At 40.0% G+C, this 20,561-nt stretch overlaps 1 protein-coding gene across 1 annotated transcript in view; it reads left to right on the top strand.

Moving 5' to 3' along the window:
• Positions 1-20,561, top strand: part of LOC306900317 (neural-cadherin) — a 182,499-nt gene that overhangs the window by 118,367 nt on the left and 43,571 nt on the right. Inside the window, exons 17-22 of the mRNA XM_079467146.1 lie at positions 1,272-1,555; positions 2,320-3,943; positions 6,755-6,848; positions 7,910-8,094; positions 13,510-13,736; positions 19,877-20,154. Of these exons, the coding sequence (XP_079323272.1) occupies positions 1,272-1,555; positions 2,320-3,943; positions 6,755-6,848; positions 7,910-8,094; positions 13,510-13,736; positions 19,877-20,154 (2,692 nt within the window). The remainder of the gene's footprint in view (positions 1-1,271; positions 1,556-2,319; positions 3,944-6,754; positions 6,849-7,909; positions 8,095-13,509; positions 13,737-19,876; positions 20,155-20,561) is intronic.

The following is a 20,561-nucleotide window of genomic DNA, read 5'->3' on the forward strand; positions in this document are numbered from 1 at the left end:
TAGTCGGCCTAACTCATTACTCATCAGTCAGTCTGACTTTATATACAGATCCACTACTCAAGCACGTAATTCCCTCTGGTGTGGTTGAATCCACATTACATACAGGAGCGAGAATGGGAATGTAGTGTTCTTGTTTCAGTCATTCATCATAAGACAGCCTAGAGTGGTTGGACATTCCCAGAGCCTGAAGCTTTGCCCTGATGAATAGATTTCAACCTTCACTGCAGCTCCGTCTTAACCCTCTCAGCCACTGGAGGAGAGCCACGAAAATCGGGTTAGCCATCACAGTACATCTGCTTATTCAAACGGTGGCAGTGTTTGATTTTGTGCATTAGCAGAAAACATAGAAGCCAAATATTCCCTAACGCAACTTTGTTGAGCTACGTGGGGCAACATAAGACGGCGAAGATGAAATGGCGATAAGCCCTCTAATGCATCATTCCCTATTCATTAACCTTGTACCAGCAGGGAAATCCAAACACACTGTGAGGAGATCTGAGGAATGGTTAAACGCATGTGTTTCTGCACTGCTTGCTTAACCATGTTATTTGTTAATATGAAGTCTCTTTGCATTTATTACCCACCTCGGAGAGCGGAGCTTTGAGTGTGAAAATACAAAATTACAGCAAAGCTGTAATAAAGAAAGTAATAAAATAGCACGCTGAAAACGTATGGGGTAGTATGGTATGGGGGCGAGGTTGCACGACAAAACACATAAAAAAGGTTAAAGGTACATGGCAACAATGTATTTTTAAAACGCCATGCTTTCGGTAATTTGAACGTCACGGGTATCAGTGGGAATGCCCATTTTAAAAGGAACATTCGGCTGAATGGAAGGTGCGTTGAAGTACAAATCAGAGGGCGGAACAGTCTAACAAATGGAACAAAATCCATTAAGCATTGTTAAAAATGCTTTGGAGAAGCAGGGAGCGTTTCATTTTAGACGTATTCTCACCTAATTTAAGGATTATTGGTTGGTATGTTTCCATGGTGGCGAGTTACCAAGGCTACTCATGACTATTCCCTCTAAAGGCCATTGAAGCAGATTATTATTCACCTGCAGCAAAAACCTTATTATTTTAATTGATCTGAATTTTCTTCATACCAATTTTCACACTATTGAAGGTTTCTAACTTTTATCTTAAGGTATTTTATTCAGTATTCTTTAACATCGGTGTCATTATAAATCTTTACACGTAGAAGGTCTTTGGTTTACATGTGTGCAGACTATGGGCTTGTCATTGTGCATCTCTCTGTATCTCATTTTGCAGGTGCCAATGCCAAATTGCGTTATCAGATTACATCAGGTAACGTGGGAGGTATTTTTGACATGGAGCCTGAGGTGGGAACCATTTTTATCGCCCAGCCGCTGGATTACGAGCAGAACAAGCTTTATAAACTGCACATTTTGGCCTCTGATGGGAAGTGGGAAGATTACTCCTCTGTTATAGTCACCGTTGTGAATAAGAACGATGAGGCACCTGTGTTCTCTGTGAACGAGTACTATGGCAGCGTGACCGAGGAGCTGGATGGTTCTCCTGTGTTTGTGCTACAGGTACCATTTTGGACAAGTACTTTATTTTATTTTTTTATCACAAGTTTTGCATATATTGCGAGTTTCCTCAAACATGCAATTAGGGCTCGCTGCATCATGTGCGGGATATCCAACTCGGCACACATCCAAGTGTAGCGTCAGAAGTCATAAGGTGATGTATTGGTCATCATGGGTGTGGCTTCTGACATTAGACTTTGATGTGGATGGGGTTGGAGCTGCAGACGCTTCTCCAAACATGGCGAAAACTGTTTGTGGAATTATTTCCTGTATATGCAAATTACCCCATTCATCTCACATTTATAAGCCGTTTGAAATGTAGATTACAGCAATTGAGTTGGACATTGCTCAGGCACTCATTATGTACACCTTGTCGGGGTGTTTTATGTCTCGTAATTATAGTGAAAAACTATGATTAATTTGTTTTGAATGGTTAGTATTTTATATTCTGATTTACAGTAAGTGCTTTCACAATCCCCCAAGGATTATTAAAGGTTTCAATTTTAAACCGATCAAGATTTGTGCATGCTTATTAAATTCCATTATTAGACATTTGAATTACTAGTGACTCTTTTATTAAAGTTATTTTTGTTGCTTGAGAAAATTTTGCAGATCACCTAATTTCCACTTGTCTTTCTTTCATAAGTCCGGAAAAAAGTTAAACCACATGAGTGCCTAAAGCTTTGAGAGATAGATAGAGAGACAGATCGATAGAAAAAACTTGCACAGAGAAAAAACGTTTTAATATATTCTCTTTGATGTTTTAGGTCACTGCCTCAGACCCAGACAAGGATGCCGACCAGGAGGCTTTGAGGTACTCTTTGCATGGTCAAGGTGCTGAGAGCGAGTTCATCATTGATGAGGTCACAGGGAAGATTTACGCCCAGAGAACATTAGACCGGGAGGCGCGGGCAGTTTGGCGCTTTGTAGTACTGGCCACGGACGAGGGCGGGGAGGGGCTAACGGGATTCACTGATGTCATTATCAATGTTTGGGACATAAATGACAACGCTCCGATTTTTGCTTGTGCCCCAGACAGTTGCCATGGTGATGTAGCTGAGAATTCCCAGCCTGGCACTCCTGTTATGGAGATGACTGCCACTGATTTAGATGATGCTGCTGTTGGACAGAATGCAGTTCTGGCTTATAGAATTGTGGGTAACGCGGCCTTGAATGGCGGTAACAGCGGGGCGGATATGTTTAGCATCAACCCTGCTACCGGGACAGTTTTAGTGGCAATGTCTGGTCTCGACAGGGAGCAGACTAATACGTATATCTTGGTGGTGGAAGCTCGAGACGGTGGAGGTATGATAGGGACAGCCACGGCCACTATACATGTGACGGATGTTAATGACCACGTGCCACGATTTTTAGACCGGTCTTGCTCAGTTCTCATCCCTGAGAGTAGCGAGCCCAACAGTGCAGTCATAGAGCTGTCCGCTGAGGATGCAGATGCTGGAGAGAATGGTCAGCTGACATTCAGTGTGGTGGCCGGTGATCCTGAGCAGAAGTTTTACATGGTCAGTCATCGGCAGGATCAGCGCGGGACCCTTCGCCTCAAGAAGCGTCTGGATTATGAAAGACCAGGCGAGCAACACTTTAACCTCACCATCAAAGTGGAGGATATGGAATATTCCAGCCTCCTACACTGCACCATAGAGGTAGAAGACTGCAATGACCATGTCCCTGTCTTCATCCCAAACTTTCTGCAGATACCTGCTCTACGCGAAGATGTTGCTCTTGGAACTAGTTTGGCAAGTCTGGTTGCCAATGATTTGGATTCGGGACTCAACCGGGAGATCACTTATAGCATTGCTCCAGAGTCCGATCCATACCATCTGTTTTCTGTGGACCAATCAGGGTTGGTCACTGTGACCAGCGAGTTGGACCGGGAAAAGGTTGCACAGCATCACTTGGTAATATTAGCAACAGACCACGGTGTGTCACCTTTGACTGGCACGGCAACTATCCAGATGGCTCTTCTAGATGTAAATGACAACGGTCCAGAGTTCGAGGCAGCCTATGCACCGGTTGTGTGGGAGAACGTCATGGGACCACAGGTTGTGCGACTTAACCAAAGCTCCACACTACTCAGAGCTGTAGACATAGATTCTGAGGAAAACGGATCACCTTTTTCTTTCTCTGTTCCTTTGGAGTATCGCTACAGAAATGACTTTCACCTGCAGGATAATGGTAATGACACTGCCACCATCACAGCCCTGAGAGCCTTCGACAGAGAGGGACAGAAGGAGTTTTTACTGCCCATCATCATGACTGACAGCGGCATTCCACCGAAGACCGTCACTAACACCCTAACTATCACCATCGGGGATGAGAATGACCACGCCCACACAGCTGGACAGAAGAAGGTGTTTATAAACTGTCACAGAGGTAAATTACCACAACATTATAAATATTTAATGGTTGGCAAAAGAAGCAGTATTGATAATCACTATTGAAGTTTATTCCCCCTCATGTTGTTCAAAGCCTGTATATAACTCCTATTTCTTTGCAACACAAAAGAAGATATGTCGAGAAATGTTACAGTGGTTTTGTGTCCATACAATGGAAGTCTGGGGACCAATGTTGTTTGGTTTCGAACATTCTTAAAAATATCGTCTTTTGTGTTCTCCAGAAGAAATTAAGTCATACAGGTTTGTAATGACATGAGGGTGAGGAAATTATTATCATTTTTGGGTGAACTATCCTTTAAATCCACATATAGCTACAGGAAGAGAGGATCAGTATTGTATCACAGAAGAGGTTCCTTAAAAATGAATGTGGCCCAAATTGCATACTCACGCCGTGTCTACACGGGACCACACCGCATCCAGTGTGGACAAAATGTAAATTATAATGGATTCTAATGAGTTTCTGTTGTCTGTTTTCCTTTCGCGTGTGGTGTAGACAGGGTGTTATGCATGATTCTGTGATATTTTGTGGTACAGTATAAATAGTGTAAGTAGTGTGTTCAAATTGAAAATGATAACAAAATGACTATTTAATTACCCCGATGATGCACTCATTAAACAAAAAAATTATAAAGTGTGGAACACTAGTCACAGTTTTGCTTACAGTGGAAGAGCGGTGAGGTCATGTAAGAGAAAACAAGTAACACTGACACCATGTATAAATAGATGTTCATTGCATTTGAAATCCTTTGCGCTTGTCTTAAACCGGTTAGTAAAATCCTGTTGTTTCATGTGTTTAATTTTAGGTTCTAAAATTCATACGCTAGATGATAAGGTAGTGCATAGTTTAAGTGCATAGTATATAGTACATCATTTGGGACACATCAGAAGTCTGGGGTGTAGAGAGAGAGAGAGAGAGATCATTTTACTTCACGGAAAGCAAAACTGCTTTTAAAACAGCTAATGAAGCATGCTGAAAAGCAAACAGTTCTGAGACACTTTTAACCACCATTGTAATTTTTCCTACTATGATAGTCAATGGTGGCAAAGAACTGTTTGGGTACAAGCATTCTTCCAAATATCAGCAGAACAAACACATTTATTCAGATTCTGAACAACTCGAGGGCAGGGGCGTTTCCTCCGAGGAGGCAAGGGAGGCAGTGTCTCCCCTCCCCCTCGAAAATAATCGAATGAGAATATTATTAATAGTTCAGAAATAAAATAGGACAGCGGATATAACGTATTGATCTAAATATGAGATAAATCAGCGTGTACAACAGTGTGAAACAGCGACCCCGCTCGAAAGAATTCCAAAGGGAGGCAGCGTTTCTCTTGCCTCCTCTAAGCTCATTGACTCTACATATACCCGCTAAAGCGTGCCGTGAGTTTGAGTGGGGGTAATTGAAAAGAATGGAGAAAAGTCACGTGAGAGGAGGCAATGCCTCCAACGGGCTATGATTGGATTAACTCATCAGCGAGATCCCGCCTTCCTGCTCGTCTTCGTCATACATTTTAAACTGCGGGCGCTAAATTAGACTGAACGTTGATTGAATTGTTTTATTAGTTGTATTAATCAGAGTTTAGGATTCGTGTCGGAGATAGCGGAGGCAGAGGAGTTACCGATTGTTGACAGAATATTACGTGGTTCAGATTTGTTCAAAAACCTTTGCTTGTGATCAGGTTTGCTCAGGATAGCAGCAAGGCTAAAGTAAGTCACATCTATTTGATTTGATCTCTTAAATGCTTTGAGTATTTCTGGGACTGCTAATAATTAAATTGATGGTATTGGTAATGATGTTATTCTTATATAGGAAATCCTAAATGTTCCAGAATAAGATGAAGGTGGTGTTGATGTACCTTTTCCCAAAGCAGGGAAAATAAAAAAATCAGAAGTACATACTGTAATGAACTTGTAGTAATTAAAAGGAATTTTCACACATAAACACTGAAATGACACTGGTTTTCTGACAATCGCACTTGTTAATAGTGCAGAGATGAACAAAAATTACATGGGTAGAAATCTGCCTCCTCATTTTTTAAGTCCACCGCACACCACTGCTCGAGGGTGAGTAAATGATGACAGAAATTACATTTTCAAGTCCCTGCGCTGCATTTACATTTTTATTTTTTTTATTTGGATTTTTAGTTAAATGCTGATATTTAGTGAAATGTAGCCTGTTGTATCGGCTACATTTCATTCAGCATAGTTTTATGCTGTCACTTTAATGCTGACTAATAAAAAAGTGATTTTCCTTCATTCATTCAAAAAACGTTCATCATGTACATATACAAATATGCCTTATATTCAATTATATATTATTTCATTGGATTTAATTCATTTGATTTATCATTGTATAGTTACAATGATATTTCCATTTGAATTAACTTTAATGAAACTAGCCACTTTTTCAGCAGCTTTAAATGTATCCAACTGTATTTCAAAAGGTAAGCTTGATTGTAAGTTGGAATGTTACACTGTTAAGATGCTTCCCTTGGTCTGAAACTTAAGCTGCAGACAGTTTTGCACTAAAAGCAAGTCCAAGTCATTCATAACCAGCTATACATCAGGTTACAGCTGTCAACTTTTGTCTGTGGTTCCGGAGTAGGCCTACATTACTAAAGACGATTCTTCACTATGCTTAGTGATTACAGCTACACATACTCAGATACTGTCAGACTGTTCCACACACAATGTCTCAACAGACTCTGCATACTGTGTGTCCATATATATACACAAACACAAACCTGTTGTACATGCAGTGCTTTGACAAAAAGGCTTATGTAATAACAGGAAGAATGCCCACCAATGTGCTGGGGAAGGTCTACTCACCAGATCCAGATGACTGGGATAACAAGACATATGCCTTCGAGGGACATTCCCCTAAGTGAGACCTTCTTTCTTACTCAACTATCATTCCACCTGCTTTTCCTGTCTGTGTCCATACCATTACATCATCCTATCCATACTGTAAACATGTTTCTACTGTACACATCTCCCTGCTCTCTGTGTTTTTGAATGGGGCCAGGGGATGCCTAACCTTACCTTCCCCTCACTTCCCAGCATCTCTATACTCCATTGGTCTTCTCTATTGATGTTGTGCACTTTAGTTGAGAGTAGTGTACCGTGATCAGATGATCTTGACAGGGCCAGCGGCAGCCTTGAGACGTCTTGAGCACATAGGCGCCTGGGCTCGATCTGCGTATCTCTCTCTTTCTCAGAGTCATCATAATGCATAATATAATGTGAAAAACAGTCATATCTTGGTGTGTGGGGGGGAGAATATAGATCTAAATTTTTACTTTGTTAGGAGTCATGTGAGCAGAAGGAAAGTGTGGATTTTGAAAACTAAAATGTCAGTTTAAATTATAACTGTAATCTGTCTGCTCTCATCCGCCCCATTAATATATTGCACATATGTTTACAAGTAAATATTTGATTAAAAATAATATATACAGGTATATGCATGTGGGACGTTGTTTGTATCGTAAGTTGTATTGCTCCATCCAGGGAATTTATTGAGTTTAGATTGTTTTATTGGTGAGGTCAGTGAAAATATTTCTTCCATGCATCCACAACTTTGTTGTAAAAGTTGTAGAAGGAAGGCCTCGTGGCTGAATGATGCAAACTCTCATTTTCTTTTATTGCATTGTTTTTTGTTCGTTTTTTTCCCCGAATTATCCCTCAGCATTCACTGTAGCCAATCTTTTCTGTTCACGTCAAATTTACATCCATTCAGAATGTTGTCCTGTCAGTACTTGTTTTTCTCAGAAATACTTGGTTTAATTTTTAGGATGGTGTTTTTTGCAAAGACTTTGGAATTTGAATACTGTAGTAGCGTTAAATAAAATTAAATTGCTGCTCTAATAAAAAGAGCAGCAACATTCAGATGAAAGCATAATAATTAGCTTCAACAACAGTTTACATATTTGTTTTTCATACCTGCAGTTATTTCATCCTGAACAAGCGGACTGGGTTCCTCATTATAAAGGAAAACACACCGCCCGGGAGTTATGACTTTCAGGTGCGAGTCTCTGATGAAATGTGGCCGGATGCGATCTCCACCGTCAAGGTTAACGTGAGAGACTTACGGGACGATGCCATCTACAACTCAGCCTCTCTGCGAATAGCAGGTACATGTGATCTTCACCCTTAAGTGTCATAGCATGTCAGTTTGTGCCTAAGCTGATAATCGATTGCAAAAGAGTTGTTAGCCATTGACAGCCATTAAAAATCTAATATTTTCGTTCAGTTATTTGATAGACTGATGACAGACAGATCTCTTCTGAAACTTCAGATGTGTGATATTAAACTAGCATCCCACGTGTAATTTAAATGCTGTGTGTCAGGAAGAGACAGAATATGTTTTATATGCTGATGCTCAGACACTGGTGATATATAACACCTGCAATGAGACTAATAAACCTTAAATATATTCCATTTTGAATAGTGCTCTGTTTGAACCACACCCTCGATGTAAAGTGATTGTTTCTTCTATTTTCAATCAGACACAATAAAATAGTTTGACCGTATCTGAATTCAGGAGAGCGTGTTTCAATAGTGTCATACTGTGGCAGTAAAACTCGTGGGAATAGTTGACTTTTGGCGATAACATTATGACTGCCTGCATTTTAATGAAAACAAGACTGTGCAGAGATGAATCCTGAAAATGGACTATAGCCGAGGATTTTGTGGTGTTAAGGTTATTAAAGTGGGAGAAAAAGGCCTTGTGGGAGACGCAGAGTCAGAATATAAAATGTAAGCCAAAAGCGCACTCATATAAGCCTATAAAGACATTTTTCGTTGATTTCAGCAGTGCATCTGAATTTAAGGCAGGCATAAATAAGTGCAAAACGTGTTCTCTGAGGCGTTTGTGCACTTGTGATTGTAGGAGTTGTTTGCTTTAGCAAACTTTCTAGTGCTATGTACAGTATGGGTTTAAATAGACATTCATTTGATTGTCTGTCTGGTGTGCTTATTTGGGTTGTTTCCTCTATCTGTATTCATGTAAATAACTCTCCTCTCTGTAATCTCCTTCAATCTCTTATTTAAACTGTTTCAGTGGATTAAGTGTGGCATTAAACACATAATCAGAGTTCCTTTATTGCATTTTAATAGCTTTAGCACTTAATCTCACTGTGGGTTGTGCAAGTGGTTATATGTCCCACATTTTGTTGCTTTATATTTAGATTTACTATCTTTGATACAAAAAAGTGCATACACTGCTGGATTATTTTAAAAATGGACAAACCCAGCCGCTGGGTTAAATGAACCCCAAAAAAGTTTATATTTGACTCTACGTTTAAACAATCCAGTAATTACAAACCAACAAATAGGATTGTTTCGTTTTAACCCATCACTAGATTTAAAATAACCCAGAATTTGACATTTATGTATTTGGGTAAATCTGTAATACAGTGCAGGTATATGTTTATTTGCTTAAATGATTTTGTTGTTGTTATTTAGATACATTTTTTCAATTGAATTCAATTTTATTTATATAATTTTCTCATTGATGTAAAGCAGCTTTAGCTGCATTATAATTACATAATAATAATTATTATAATAATAATTATTATTATAAAACAGTATATTAAAAAATAAAATAAAGACATTTCTTATCTTAATTTAGTTTTTCCTCATTAAATGATTAAGTGCATTAATGATGTGCAACCTGTTTTAATAGTGTGTTCCCTGGGAATCAAACCCATAATCTTGATATACAACAGCCGATGTTACACAAAGAAAAAAACAATCTATGTGCATCTGCACTACAGGCGTTGTTTAAATTTCACATGAAAAGAACATTAGCATGCGGATGCATGTGTTAATGTTCTGTCAGATACGTAAGCTGTTTATTTCCTCAGGGCCCCAATGAACATGCATTGAATTCAGGGCTAACTGAAGATTAGACTTTTATACTATTTTTTTCTGCCTCCTTGACATTTCAAATCCCATTTCAGTAGCAAATGTTGAAGACTCGTAAGACCCGTTCTAACACTGCTTCTTTGAGATTAGTTTGCTCTGTACACCTCATGAAGGAAGCTGATTGTAACATGAAATGTGAGGTAAAACGCTACCGTGGTTCTTTAGACGGTTATGCTATCTCGTGGAGATAAGTAAACCAACACACACACAAGATTCTTCCCATAACCTCTACTCTCCATACAAACAGAGCACGCACACATTCACACAAACTCCCACATTCTGCAGGACAAGTAACGGTTTGAGGTTGAACTTTTAAGGCTTTTGGCTGCTTAGCCAGTTTGGACTTTAAAAAATTTCAAATTTCTTATGTTTTGATCCTCATTTGGCTAACCCTGAGTTTTTGTCCCGGCGGGACTTTGTATTGAGAAATTGGGAAAATATTGGTATTCAGCGGGTGGAATTACTTCGTCAATGCACAAGGACGAATTGACTGGCAGTCGCAGAACACTGTCCCCTAAGCCGGTGCCAGCTAAACTTCGGATTCATGCTCTGTGTGTGGCTTGTGTGCGTGCTTGCCTCTGTGTTTGTGTGTGTGTGTTTCCATCTGTTTATGGGTATAAATATTCTCTTTGTTGCTTTGCAGCAGACAGGGTTTCATTGCATAACAAATGCATTTGACAATTCTGATTAATCTGTTTATATAGATTTATTCTTGCAACCTTAAGTACGTGTATGTGTTGCACATAAATACACTGTATTTATTCTGTCCTCTGTATGTACTCGTGAGTGTGTCTTTGTGTGTGTGTAACGTCCAGAAAAGGCATTAAGCACATACTCTGCCTAGCGCCTGTGGGAAGGGGAGCAGGTTTGATCTTGGCTTGGATCAAAGCCAGGTGTGAGGCTGTTCCCAGCTGTCATGGCGAGTCTCCTTTTAACGCACAGCTCCTGATGAGAGCAGACAGCCACCCTTCCTGCCCCCCCAAAGCTAATTACAGTTTCCTTCCTTGCCCTCACCTAAACCTCGGGTGATAATGATGCGCTTTTAGGTTGTTAAGGTGTCTGTGGTCCCGCATCTACCATCACATTTTGGATGTTGATCGGCAAGAGTAAATGCATATTGCAGAAACAATCACAACTCACCTTTACTGTTGATCTTTGTCAGCAAATATGTATATATATATGTGCAGAATATACCTTAGTAAAGTCAATGCAGCGCTTTCAGTTAAATATACATCTCCCCTTTAAAGTAAATCCCATCGTAAACCTAATAACTGGCTGGATACTGTAACACTTAACAGCTTTAACTACAAATAAGCTTCAGCTGTAATTTGGCAGGAGCTCTGTTCATCTCTGTAAAGGAATCTTGGCCCATACTGAATTCTGCCAGATTGGTGGGTCTTCAATCATGACTCAACCATGCTTATTTCAGGATGTTGACTAGGCCTCTTCAAAACTTCCATGTGCTTCTATTTAGCCATTTTTAATCACCCAATTTTCATGTCATAATGCAGTTATACTTTAACTTCGCCTCACACTCGCATAGTTAGACATTCTTTTTGAGAGTTTCCCTGAATGCATGTTTCCTAAAATGACAAGGTGTCCATGTGCCCATTCACATTAACTTTCCCTGTAACTTTTCCCTCATACAGTGGAATGTTGGATTCACCTAAAGGGGTGGTTCACCCAATAATGAAATATCCTTTGTGTTCCCCAGATAGTCACATTCAGGTTTTGAACAACATGAAAGAAAATACATTTTTGGGTGAAATTTCCCTTTAGCTCCAGATAAAGGTAGTGCTTCTTTCAGGAAATTGAGCCATTGTGACTCGTCTGTATATGAGATATTATTCAGAATTCTTAGGAATACGTCAAGTAATTTAAGTGCACATCAAGTTTACAACTATATTTTTCTTTGAAGAAAAAGAAAGAATATGTCTGAATACACAAAAAGTAGACTGAAAGTAAACGAATACCAATAGCACATTTGAATTCACTTTTTTGTAAGGGTAATCCTGCTTTTCTGTAGCTCAGCTAGCAACGATAAAGTCATGGGTTCGATCTCAGGGATTGCACATACTTAAAAACAAATGTATAGTATAATGCAATGTAAGTCGCTTTAAGCAAAAGCGTCTGCCAAATACATATATGTAAAAACCGTCAAATGTAATGTTTTTTGGCGATTTAGGAATATTCATCACTTCCCAGGGGAGTTTTATCATCCCTATTACGATGCAGTACGATCTGATTCGATACAATACAAAGCGAAAGATGTAGGTCTTTTAGGAGACAGGGAGTTGTACGTTGTATTTGGACGTCCCTTAATGCCTTTCTACTTTGGAATGCATCCTCCGAAGGCAGCGCTTAGCTGTCGGACTGTGTGTGACTGTCAGGACACACCTCAGTCTCCATAGTGATGTGATACATCATATTCACGCAGTGATGACGGAACGCACTTGTGAAACAGTTCAGAGAAATCAACCTACATTTTGATTTTTATTGATACAAATATGTTAGAAACGATGAATTGCATTGCAAATGGCAACTTTTATCTAATGTGCAGCTTTTTAGATTGACGCATCGCAACATTACCTTTAATGCCGATGCACCAATGCAAATCAATGAATCATCCCATCCCTAATCAACACTATAGGCTAATTTAGTGTTTTCAATAGAAATCCCTCATGTGTCCATCATCTATTTTCAAGCACCGTTTTGGGACCACCTTCATGCTGGTAACTTAAGCATCAAACCACACAAGGATGTTGTTAGCCATTTCTACCTTCCACGCTTGTGCCTTTCATTAAGAATTCACAACAACTTTTTGTTCAATGTTGGCTGTTTTATGCCTGCAGTGCATATTACCTCTAATGGTTGGAGTCTAAATACACCGACAGTGAGTTCAGTCCCAGACCATCTTCCCATGTCAGCGTCATTCAAGCTGGAAAATCTCCTCAAATTTTCTCAAACATGCCCTTCCGCTTTTGTGAGTTGTGAAGTGTCAATGTGAGCCATAACACTCCTGCCAGTCTCCAAATCTGGCCCCAAGGGAGGTTGACTCAGCCTGGGGACAGACTGAGCATAGGATGTCTCTCAGCCGGTCTAACACCTCCCCTGAGGCAACCATTCATACCCCCACACTTTTGGGTAAGCATCCCAATTAAAATAGTCTGCTGGGTGTTAGGAGAAAAGCACACCCCCAAGAGCCAAAATGTCAACGGTCAAACCGTAGCTGAAGTGTAACATTTGCCCACATTGAAAAGATGCTTGGGCCAACTTTCGACTAGCCAGCAAGGGTGACCATGACAATAAAGTACAGGGGCCATTACCATACTAACAAAGACTTTTCTGCATGCAGTAGTTTGAGCTCTCGTGCTCGACATTTTGACAGCACAAGTCAGCTGGAGTTTGAGCGAACAGCCACTGGCAGGCACTAACCCCTAATGATGGGGAGATGTGTTGACGAGTAGAAAACGTGACAATGCATTTTTCATAAGCTCGGTATTAAATATGGAGCTGTTTTTACTTTCTTGCACGCTCTGGGTTCATGCCTCTTAGGTTGAATTTCCACGGTTCTGTTTTACTCATGTGTCACACATTTGTATGTTTTGTGTTTCCGACAGACGTTTCCGCCACAGAGTTCATGGAACGTCGCGGCAATCTGAAGAGCAGGTTCGAGCTGCTGGGCGACTTCTTGTCAGACATGCTGTCTGTGGGAGCAGACAACGTCAACATTTTCAGTCTGGTTGAGGTGCGGGAGAGGACGCTGGATGTGAGGTTCACCGTTCACAACGCGCCATTCCTCAGAGCTGAGAAAGTCCATGGATACCTTGCAGCTCATAAACAGAAAGTAAGGCTTGTTAGGGGTGTTTTTGTGGATTTAGTCAAATGTAACTTGAATCAAATTTGTTTTTCTCTACTTACCTGTGAACCACTCCAAAAGCATTAGCTCTTGGAGATAAAATAACTGAAAGCCTAAGCACGATAACATTTACTTTTACTGATTCATAAGGTGCTCAGAAATTATGTATTATCCCTATTTGTACGTTATCAATGAAGCTTAAAGCTCAAGTCCCAGTCTCTCTCCGGCTCTCCATTTTCATGTACTTCTGCTACACTAGACTTAAAGGAATAGTTCCCTTTAGAATTAAAATTGTACGCTTATTTACTCACCTTCATGTACATTTACATTTAGTCATTTAGTAGACGCTTTTATCCAAAGCGACTTACAGATTGGGAAACATTGGAAGCAATTATAACAACATAGGCAAAAAAATACATAAGTGCATCAAAACTAGTCCATTAAAGCCTAGCACAGTATACAAAGCTAAGAATAGCGAGGTTAGTTTTTTTAGGTGCATTTTTAGGTGTTTTTTAAAGATGGCAACCGAGTCTGCTGATCTTGTAGCAGCTGGTAGATCATTCCACCAATGTGGAACAGATCCAGAGAAGGTACGGGAGAGTGACTTTTTTCCTTTTTGGGATGGTCCCACTAGTCGTTGTTCCTTTGCAGACCGCAGTGATCTGGCAGGAACATAGATCTGCATTAGCGAGTGGAGATACGATGGTGCGGACCCGGTGGTGGTCTTGTAGGCGAGGAGCATAGCTTTGAACTTTATGCGGGCGGCAACAGGGAGCCAGTGTAACCTGATGAAGAGTGGAGTTACATGCGCTCTCTTCGGTTCATTGAAGACCACTCTTGCCGCCGCATTCTGGATCATCTGGAGAGGTTTTGATTGTGCAAGCAGGAAGTCCAGCCAGAAGCGCATTGCAATATTCCAGTTTGGACAAGACAAGAGCCTGGACTAGGACTTGTGTAGATTGCTCGATAGGAAAGGTCTAATTTTCCTAATGTTGTAGAGGATGAATCTACAGGACCGGGTGGTGCTGGCAACATGACTTGTGAGGTTAGGCCGATCATCGATTACCACCCCCAGGTTTCTGGCTGTGCTGGCTGTTCATGTCATCCAAGAAGTCCATGTCTTTATTTATTCTGAAGAAAACCCAACCGTGTTGTGCATTCATGACTTCTAATACTACGAAATTAATTACGAAAATGTTGGTAAAGTCGCGCGTCTGACGAAAGCGGAAGTACCGACCCATTGTTTACGAGTGGTGAGGAGGAAGACAGTTCTGTTTTGTGATACATATTATGTTTTGGGTGCGAGCCATGTATTTGTGCTTAAAAAGTAGAAAAAGTATAATTTTTCCTAGAAAATTAATTGGCTGGTGTCGCGTTTAACCATTTAATGCTGCAAAGAAACTGATATTTGGACCTTAAATCAGGTTGAACCCCATTAAATCCATTATATGGACCTGTAAATAAGCATACAATGTTCATCCTTTAAAGGTGAATGTGAAATGAAAACATTGAGGCAGGTCTGAATATGAATGCACCAAACTTCCAGAAACATAGATCAGATGGAATTATGAAGCACAGAGAAGCTTAGGAAAGACTTTATAAACTGGTTCTAAACGTTTATAACATTGAACGTAGAAACTAATGGAAACCAGGGGTTATTAATGATTAGAAGAAAAACTTGGTGAAAAACTATGTGAAAGAATGAATGTTTTCTCACACTCTGTCTCTCATTTGCTTGCATCTCCTATGACTCACAGATCTGGAAGTTGTTGGAGAAGAAAGCGCACATTTAGAGAGTAAATTACCGATGAACTCGCTGATATGAAAAGTGAGTCGTATGTCTCCAGCCGTAGTAATTGGAGAGATTCTAGGACAGGGGATGAAAAGACATTATTTTAGCTAACTGAAAATTGCTGTGATTGTGTTCCGAGTGATGATGGAAATGTACGTGCACTGTAAGAGCTGTGGTGTAGGATAGATCAACGTGTGTATGTTCATCCGATGATCTACATGCATAGGCTTTTGCCTCTGAATCCCGTGTTATTTTCTATTTTTGGCTGAAGTGACGTCTGAACTTTCTACCTTTTCAGTGTGCTGGTTGTGTCAGGGTGTGAGATGTCGGCTTACAAGCAGAGGAAGAGAAACATAGAGTCTGAAAAGCCAGCGGGAGAGCGACACACAGAAGCCACTTTGTGTCTGTAACTTGTAAATGATTCTTAATGTGCCGCCATGATCTCCACAAGTCCTATCTCTTCTCCCCTGCGTTCCCTCTCCCCTGCCGCTGCTAGACGCGTACTTTGAAGAACCCAGGATTCCCCTGCAGACCTGCCGGGATGGGGGAAACAGATTTTTGGCGTGCACTGCTCATTGCCCTCATATCTCATCCTCCAACACCCCTTTGCAACACAGACACGTGCACGATGGCCTGTGAAGTGTCAGACACAACACACACTTTTGTGTCAAAGTAGAAAACCAGAATAAAATCTCCCTGTGGTGAAAGTGAGTCCTGATGAAAGAGTAGCAGTCAATGATAAACGGAGAAGAAGATACACAGGAAAACAACGTTTTGAGGAAAACGTGTCGTTTACTGCGTGATTGTGGTGGAATGTGTGAAGATTAAAGTTTTAATGCAAAGCAAAAGATCTTTAGCAAACTAAACTAAAGGTGGTTGGAGATAGAATTCTCTTTGTAAGACTTGGATACTCGGAATAAAGCTATAGGACGTATTATGGAATTTGAACGTGTCTAGTAAGAGAGCTTGTGAAGCCGAAAAAGAACAATTAGAGCTGTCTTTTACATTTAATCAGACCCCAATGAATTCTCCTCTCTATTCGTGTGCACATTATAAAGGAAAGGAGATACATTTATTTAAATGCTTTGGCTGGGTCTTCGCTGTCACACTGTGTTTCACACCGGAATTCTCAAAAAACACATCTCATCACCTCAGCTTTTGCAGAAATCTTTGTAATTACATATCAAACGCGACATTTTGCATTTTGCCTCTGCCCTTTTGTTCGACTTGATTCAGGCAACTGTCAACTCGTGCACACCCACACTATTTCTTTTGTTTTGCTTCGTTGTTGTTTTTTCTTCCCCACTCTTATCTCGCTCGGAATAATTTTGAAATGACTACTTGGTTTGTCGCACTTTAAGTGCTGTGCCGTGCAACACCTCCCATTGATCACTATTTCTATCTTTTGTGTCAGTGTTGTTTCATCAGGTTTGCTTTGGCAAGGAGAGCTCAGGCCGGAGAGCCACGTAACACGGTATCATGTGTGGATCGCCTCCTCAAGAGTGATCCTTACTCTAGCCAAAACACCCTTTGGCGGTTCCTGAACACATTCTTCAGAAATAAAATATGCTGTGTTGAATTATAAAAAAGAAATATTGGCCACTGGTCAAACCTGAAGCTGTTTACCTGTGAGCAGGGGACCAGAAATCAAACATAAACCCTTGAACCATTTATCCTGTGTACCTTTGTGTACCTGTTCGTAGGTTTAGCTGTACACTCATAAAAATAAAGGTGCTTAAAAGGTTCCTCAAAGCGATGCCATATAAGAACCTTTTTGGTTCCACAAAGAAACATTTAGTCAAAGTTTCTATAAAGAGCCATCTTTTTCTTAACTTTTCCTAATCTGAACCTTTTTTCACCACAAATAAAAACTTGTGAAACAGAAAGTTTCTTCGGATGTTAAAAGTTCTTCTGTGGAATCGAATAACCTTTTGAAGCACCTTTATTTTTAAGAGTTAACTTTAAAATCTGTGAAAGAAGAATTTTTGGTTAAAAGAATCTAGTGAAACTAGGCCTACTTAATTTGTATTAAAATCTAAAGATTTAGTAAATATTATCTTATAAAATATATCAAAATCACAATGTTATAAGAAACCCAAATTTATGTAGCTTCAAAATGTGTCTGTGTAGATCACTTTGTATTTCTCTGGGGTGTCCTTCTGTGCTATCATGAGGCACCTGTGGAATAGCCGCCCTCAGGGAATTCTGGGTATTGTAGTTCCACTCCCTATGGATGCCTTAGCGATCTGTGAGAAATGAGCTGACACTAACATCGAGCAGGAGGCAGAGACAAAATTCCACTCTCTCCTCCAGGGACGATGAGAAGGGGAGCACGAACGTGAATGACAGTGAGAGAAATGATAGCGTCCAGAAGAAGGATTAGTCGTGGGAGTGAGTTCTCACGCTTGTAGGCTCGCTTACCTAACTATCTCATATAAAACTGTTGTTAATTTGGTGTCTCTTAAAGTGCAAACGAAACATGAGACCTCAGAGTTGCATTGTTTGACTTCCGAGGTAATACTTGCAAATCGCCTCCTCAAGTTATTACGGCACGTGGGAGTCAGACCTGAGCGCACTGTGTGTGTTTGTTACAGAAAGTCCAGAATGTTAAGAAAAGAAGAGAGTCAAGAGTGTGTGGGTGAAAGTTTAACAGCCGACACCTCTAGCTTTTCGTCCTCAGATGTGTGTGTCTTGACACATTGATCTAATCCACGTGGGACTGTCTGGAATACAATTACGAATGTAACCCAAGCAGTTCTCTGTCTGGCCAATTAATGGTCAATTAAAGGAGGTCAGTGAGAGATTATGCTGATGGCTTATTGTAAAATAAAATGTGCATGTTCAAGGCAAGTTTATTTGTATAGCACATTTCATACACAATGGCAATTCAAAGTGCTTTACATAGAAGAAATTAAAAATATCCATTTGATAAAACAGTGAAGAAATAAGAAAAATTAAATTAACCAGTTAAGAATAAAAAAATAAAATAACATAGTTTAGAAGAAATTATAAAAATAAAAATTAACCAGTTAAGAATAAAAATAAAAGTAAGTTTAGAATAGATAATAAATAAAATAAAGTACAGCACAAACAGTCGGACGGTCAGAGGCACAGTGAACATTATTTAAATGCAAAGTTAAACAGATGTGTTTTGAGTCTGGATTTGAATGTGATTTATATACCAGTAATAAAACTTTAAAATCTATCCTATATGTAACTGGTAGCCAGTGTAAAGACCTGCGTATTTGAAATGTAATTGCTGTCTTTGTCTAAACAGCAGTGTTTGGTCTCTAAGTGTAGTTTAGGAAATGTTCTATAGCTATAATGTCAATATTATTATTGTTGTTTTATTTATAGTGAAACCATGATAACCACAAAACAAGCATGGCTTTACAACAGTCAGCATAGTTTATTCATAATACAATATCAATAGTTAAACTATTTGTAGTGGTTATACAAATGATAAATTCAAAATCATCGTTGCATTACACTTTTCTTAAAGAGTTCATTTATTTTATAATAGGAATACCAAATTGCTTCTGTCATTCTGAAACACAACAGATCTTCGAGTGTAGGCAAATAAAAGCACATTGTGACATTTTCCCGTTCAAACCCGTTGGTTGCATTGCACCACATCTCTGTGCCCACCTCAGTCGAATGGCTTCAGTCTGCGATCACACAGAAAATGAGCGTAAACAACCTCATCAATCACCCACCTCCCTCTGCCACCGCTGCCTGTATGGAAAAGACCTCTCCACAATCCACATCCCAGTCAAAATAGTGTCTATTAGTTTAAATAGGTTCAAGCTAATCTTGCGGGAGTTCTCGTTTTAAACGCCTCTATCTATCTGTCTTCGGGCTCCATCTTTGACTTTCTTCACCCCCTCATTTCCACTTAAGTGTGTCTGGGCACATGGGTTAGTTGAGGGACTGGTCAATCGCCGTTCAGTCCACTGCTGAGCAAAACACTTAAAATGCTGGATTTGAATAAATGGTGTTGAAGTTGAGAAGCAGCCCTGTGGACATATGCGGGTTTCGGCACGCCGTTTATGTGCTTGTAGAAAAGCGCACGGCCTGATAGGCTCTGGAGTGCACTGTGTGTCCAAGAATGAAATAGAGCGAGTGTGCAGTGAAGCACTCTTAACACTTTTCATGCCTGAAAGAGACATTTGGGACATTTTCGTGAAATTGTGACTTCTTTTGCTATTTGTATGCTAATTTGAGGGTACAAGATATGTTGTTGACTACCCCAGTTTTGTTTCAAACCTTGCTTTAACCATTTTGGCAGTGTTTTACTCGTAATAAGCGCAATCTCTCACTCTTTATCTCTCCACAGCTACAATCCTTTCTTCAGGTTAACGTGACCCAGGTTCATGTAGATGAGTGTGTGGATGCTGACTGTCGGGGAGGGGGAGGCTGTACCAGCCACCTGAGTGTGACTGACAAGCCATCGGTGGTCGACTCGGGCAGCATGGCTCTTGTATCCGTGACCGTGGAAGCCGCAGCTGTCTGTAGCTGCTCGGCACGAGAACATTATCACCAGGGCTGTTCTGTCTATCCCAGAAACCCCTGCCACAACGGAGGAATCTGTGTGGACACGCAGAGTGGATACAGGTGAGAGAATAAAGGTTTTACCCCTGGGACAGAGAGAACTTCCTGTATGAAATAGGATATTATCATAACTTCTGTATGAAATAGGATATTAGGAAAAAACTTCTCTGCAAATGTCTTTGTTCTATTAAGCACAAAAGAAGATATTTTGAAGAAGGTTGGAAAGCATTCTTCTAAATATCTTTCTCTGTGTTCATCAGAAAAAATAAATGTATACAGATTTGGAACAACCCTCATGTTGTTCAAAACGTGTATAACTCTTTCATTTAAAGATCACAAAATAAGTTTTTGTGTTTGTATGATGGAAGTCAATGTTGTTTTTTACAAATATGTTTCAAAATATATTCTTTTGTGTTCTGCATAGAAAAGAAAGTCAAATATGGAAACACGTGAGGGTGACTAAGTGATGA

Source organism: Barbatula barbatula (assembly GCF_947034865.1).
Source record: "Barbatula barbatula genome assembly, chromosome: 1".
In the NCBI taxonomy this organism is placed as follows: Eukaryota; Metazoa; Chordata; class Actinopteri; order Cypriniformes; family Nemacheilidae; genus Barbatula; species Barbatula barbatula.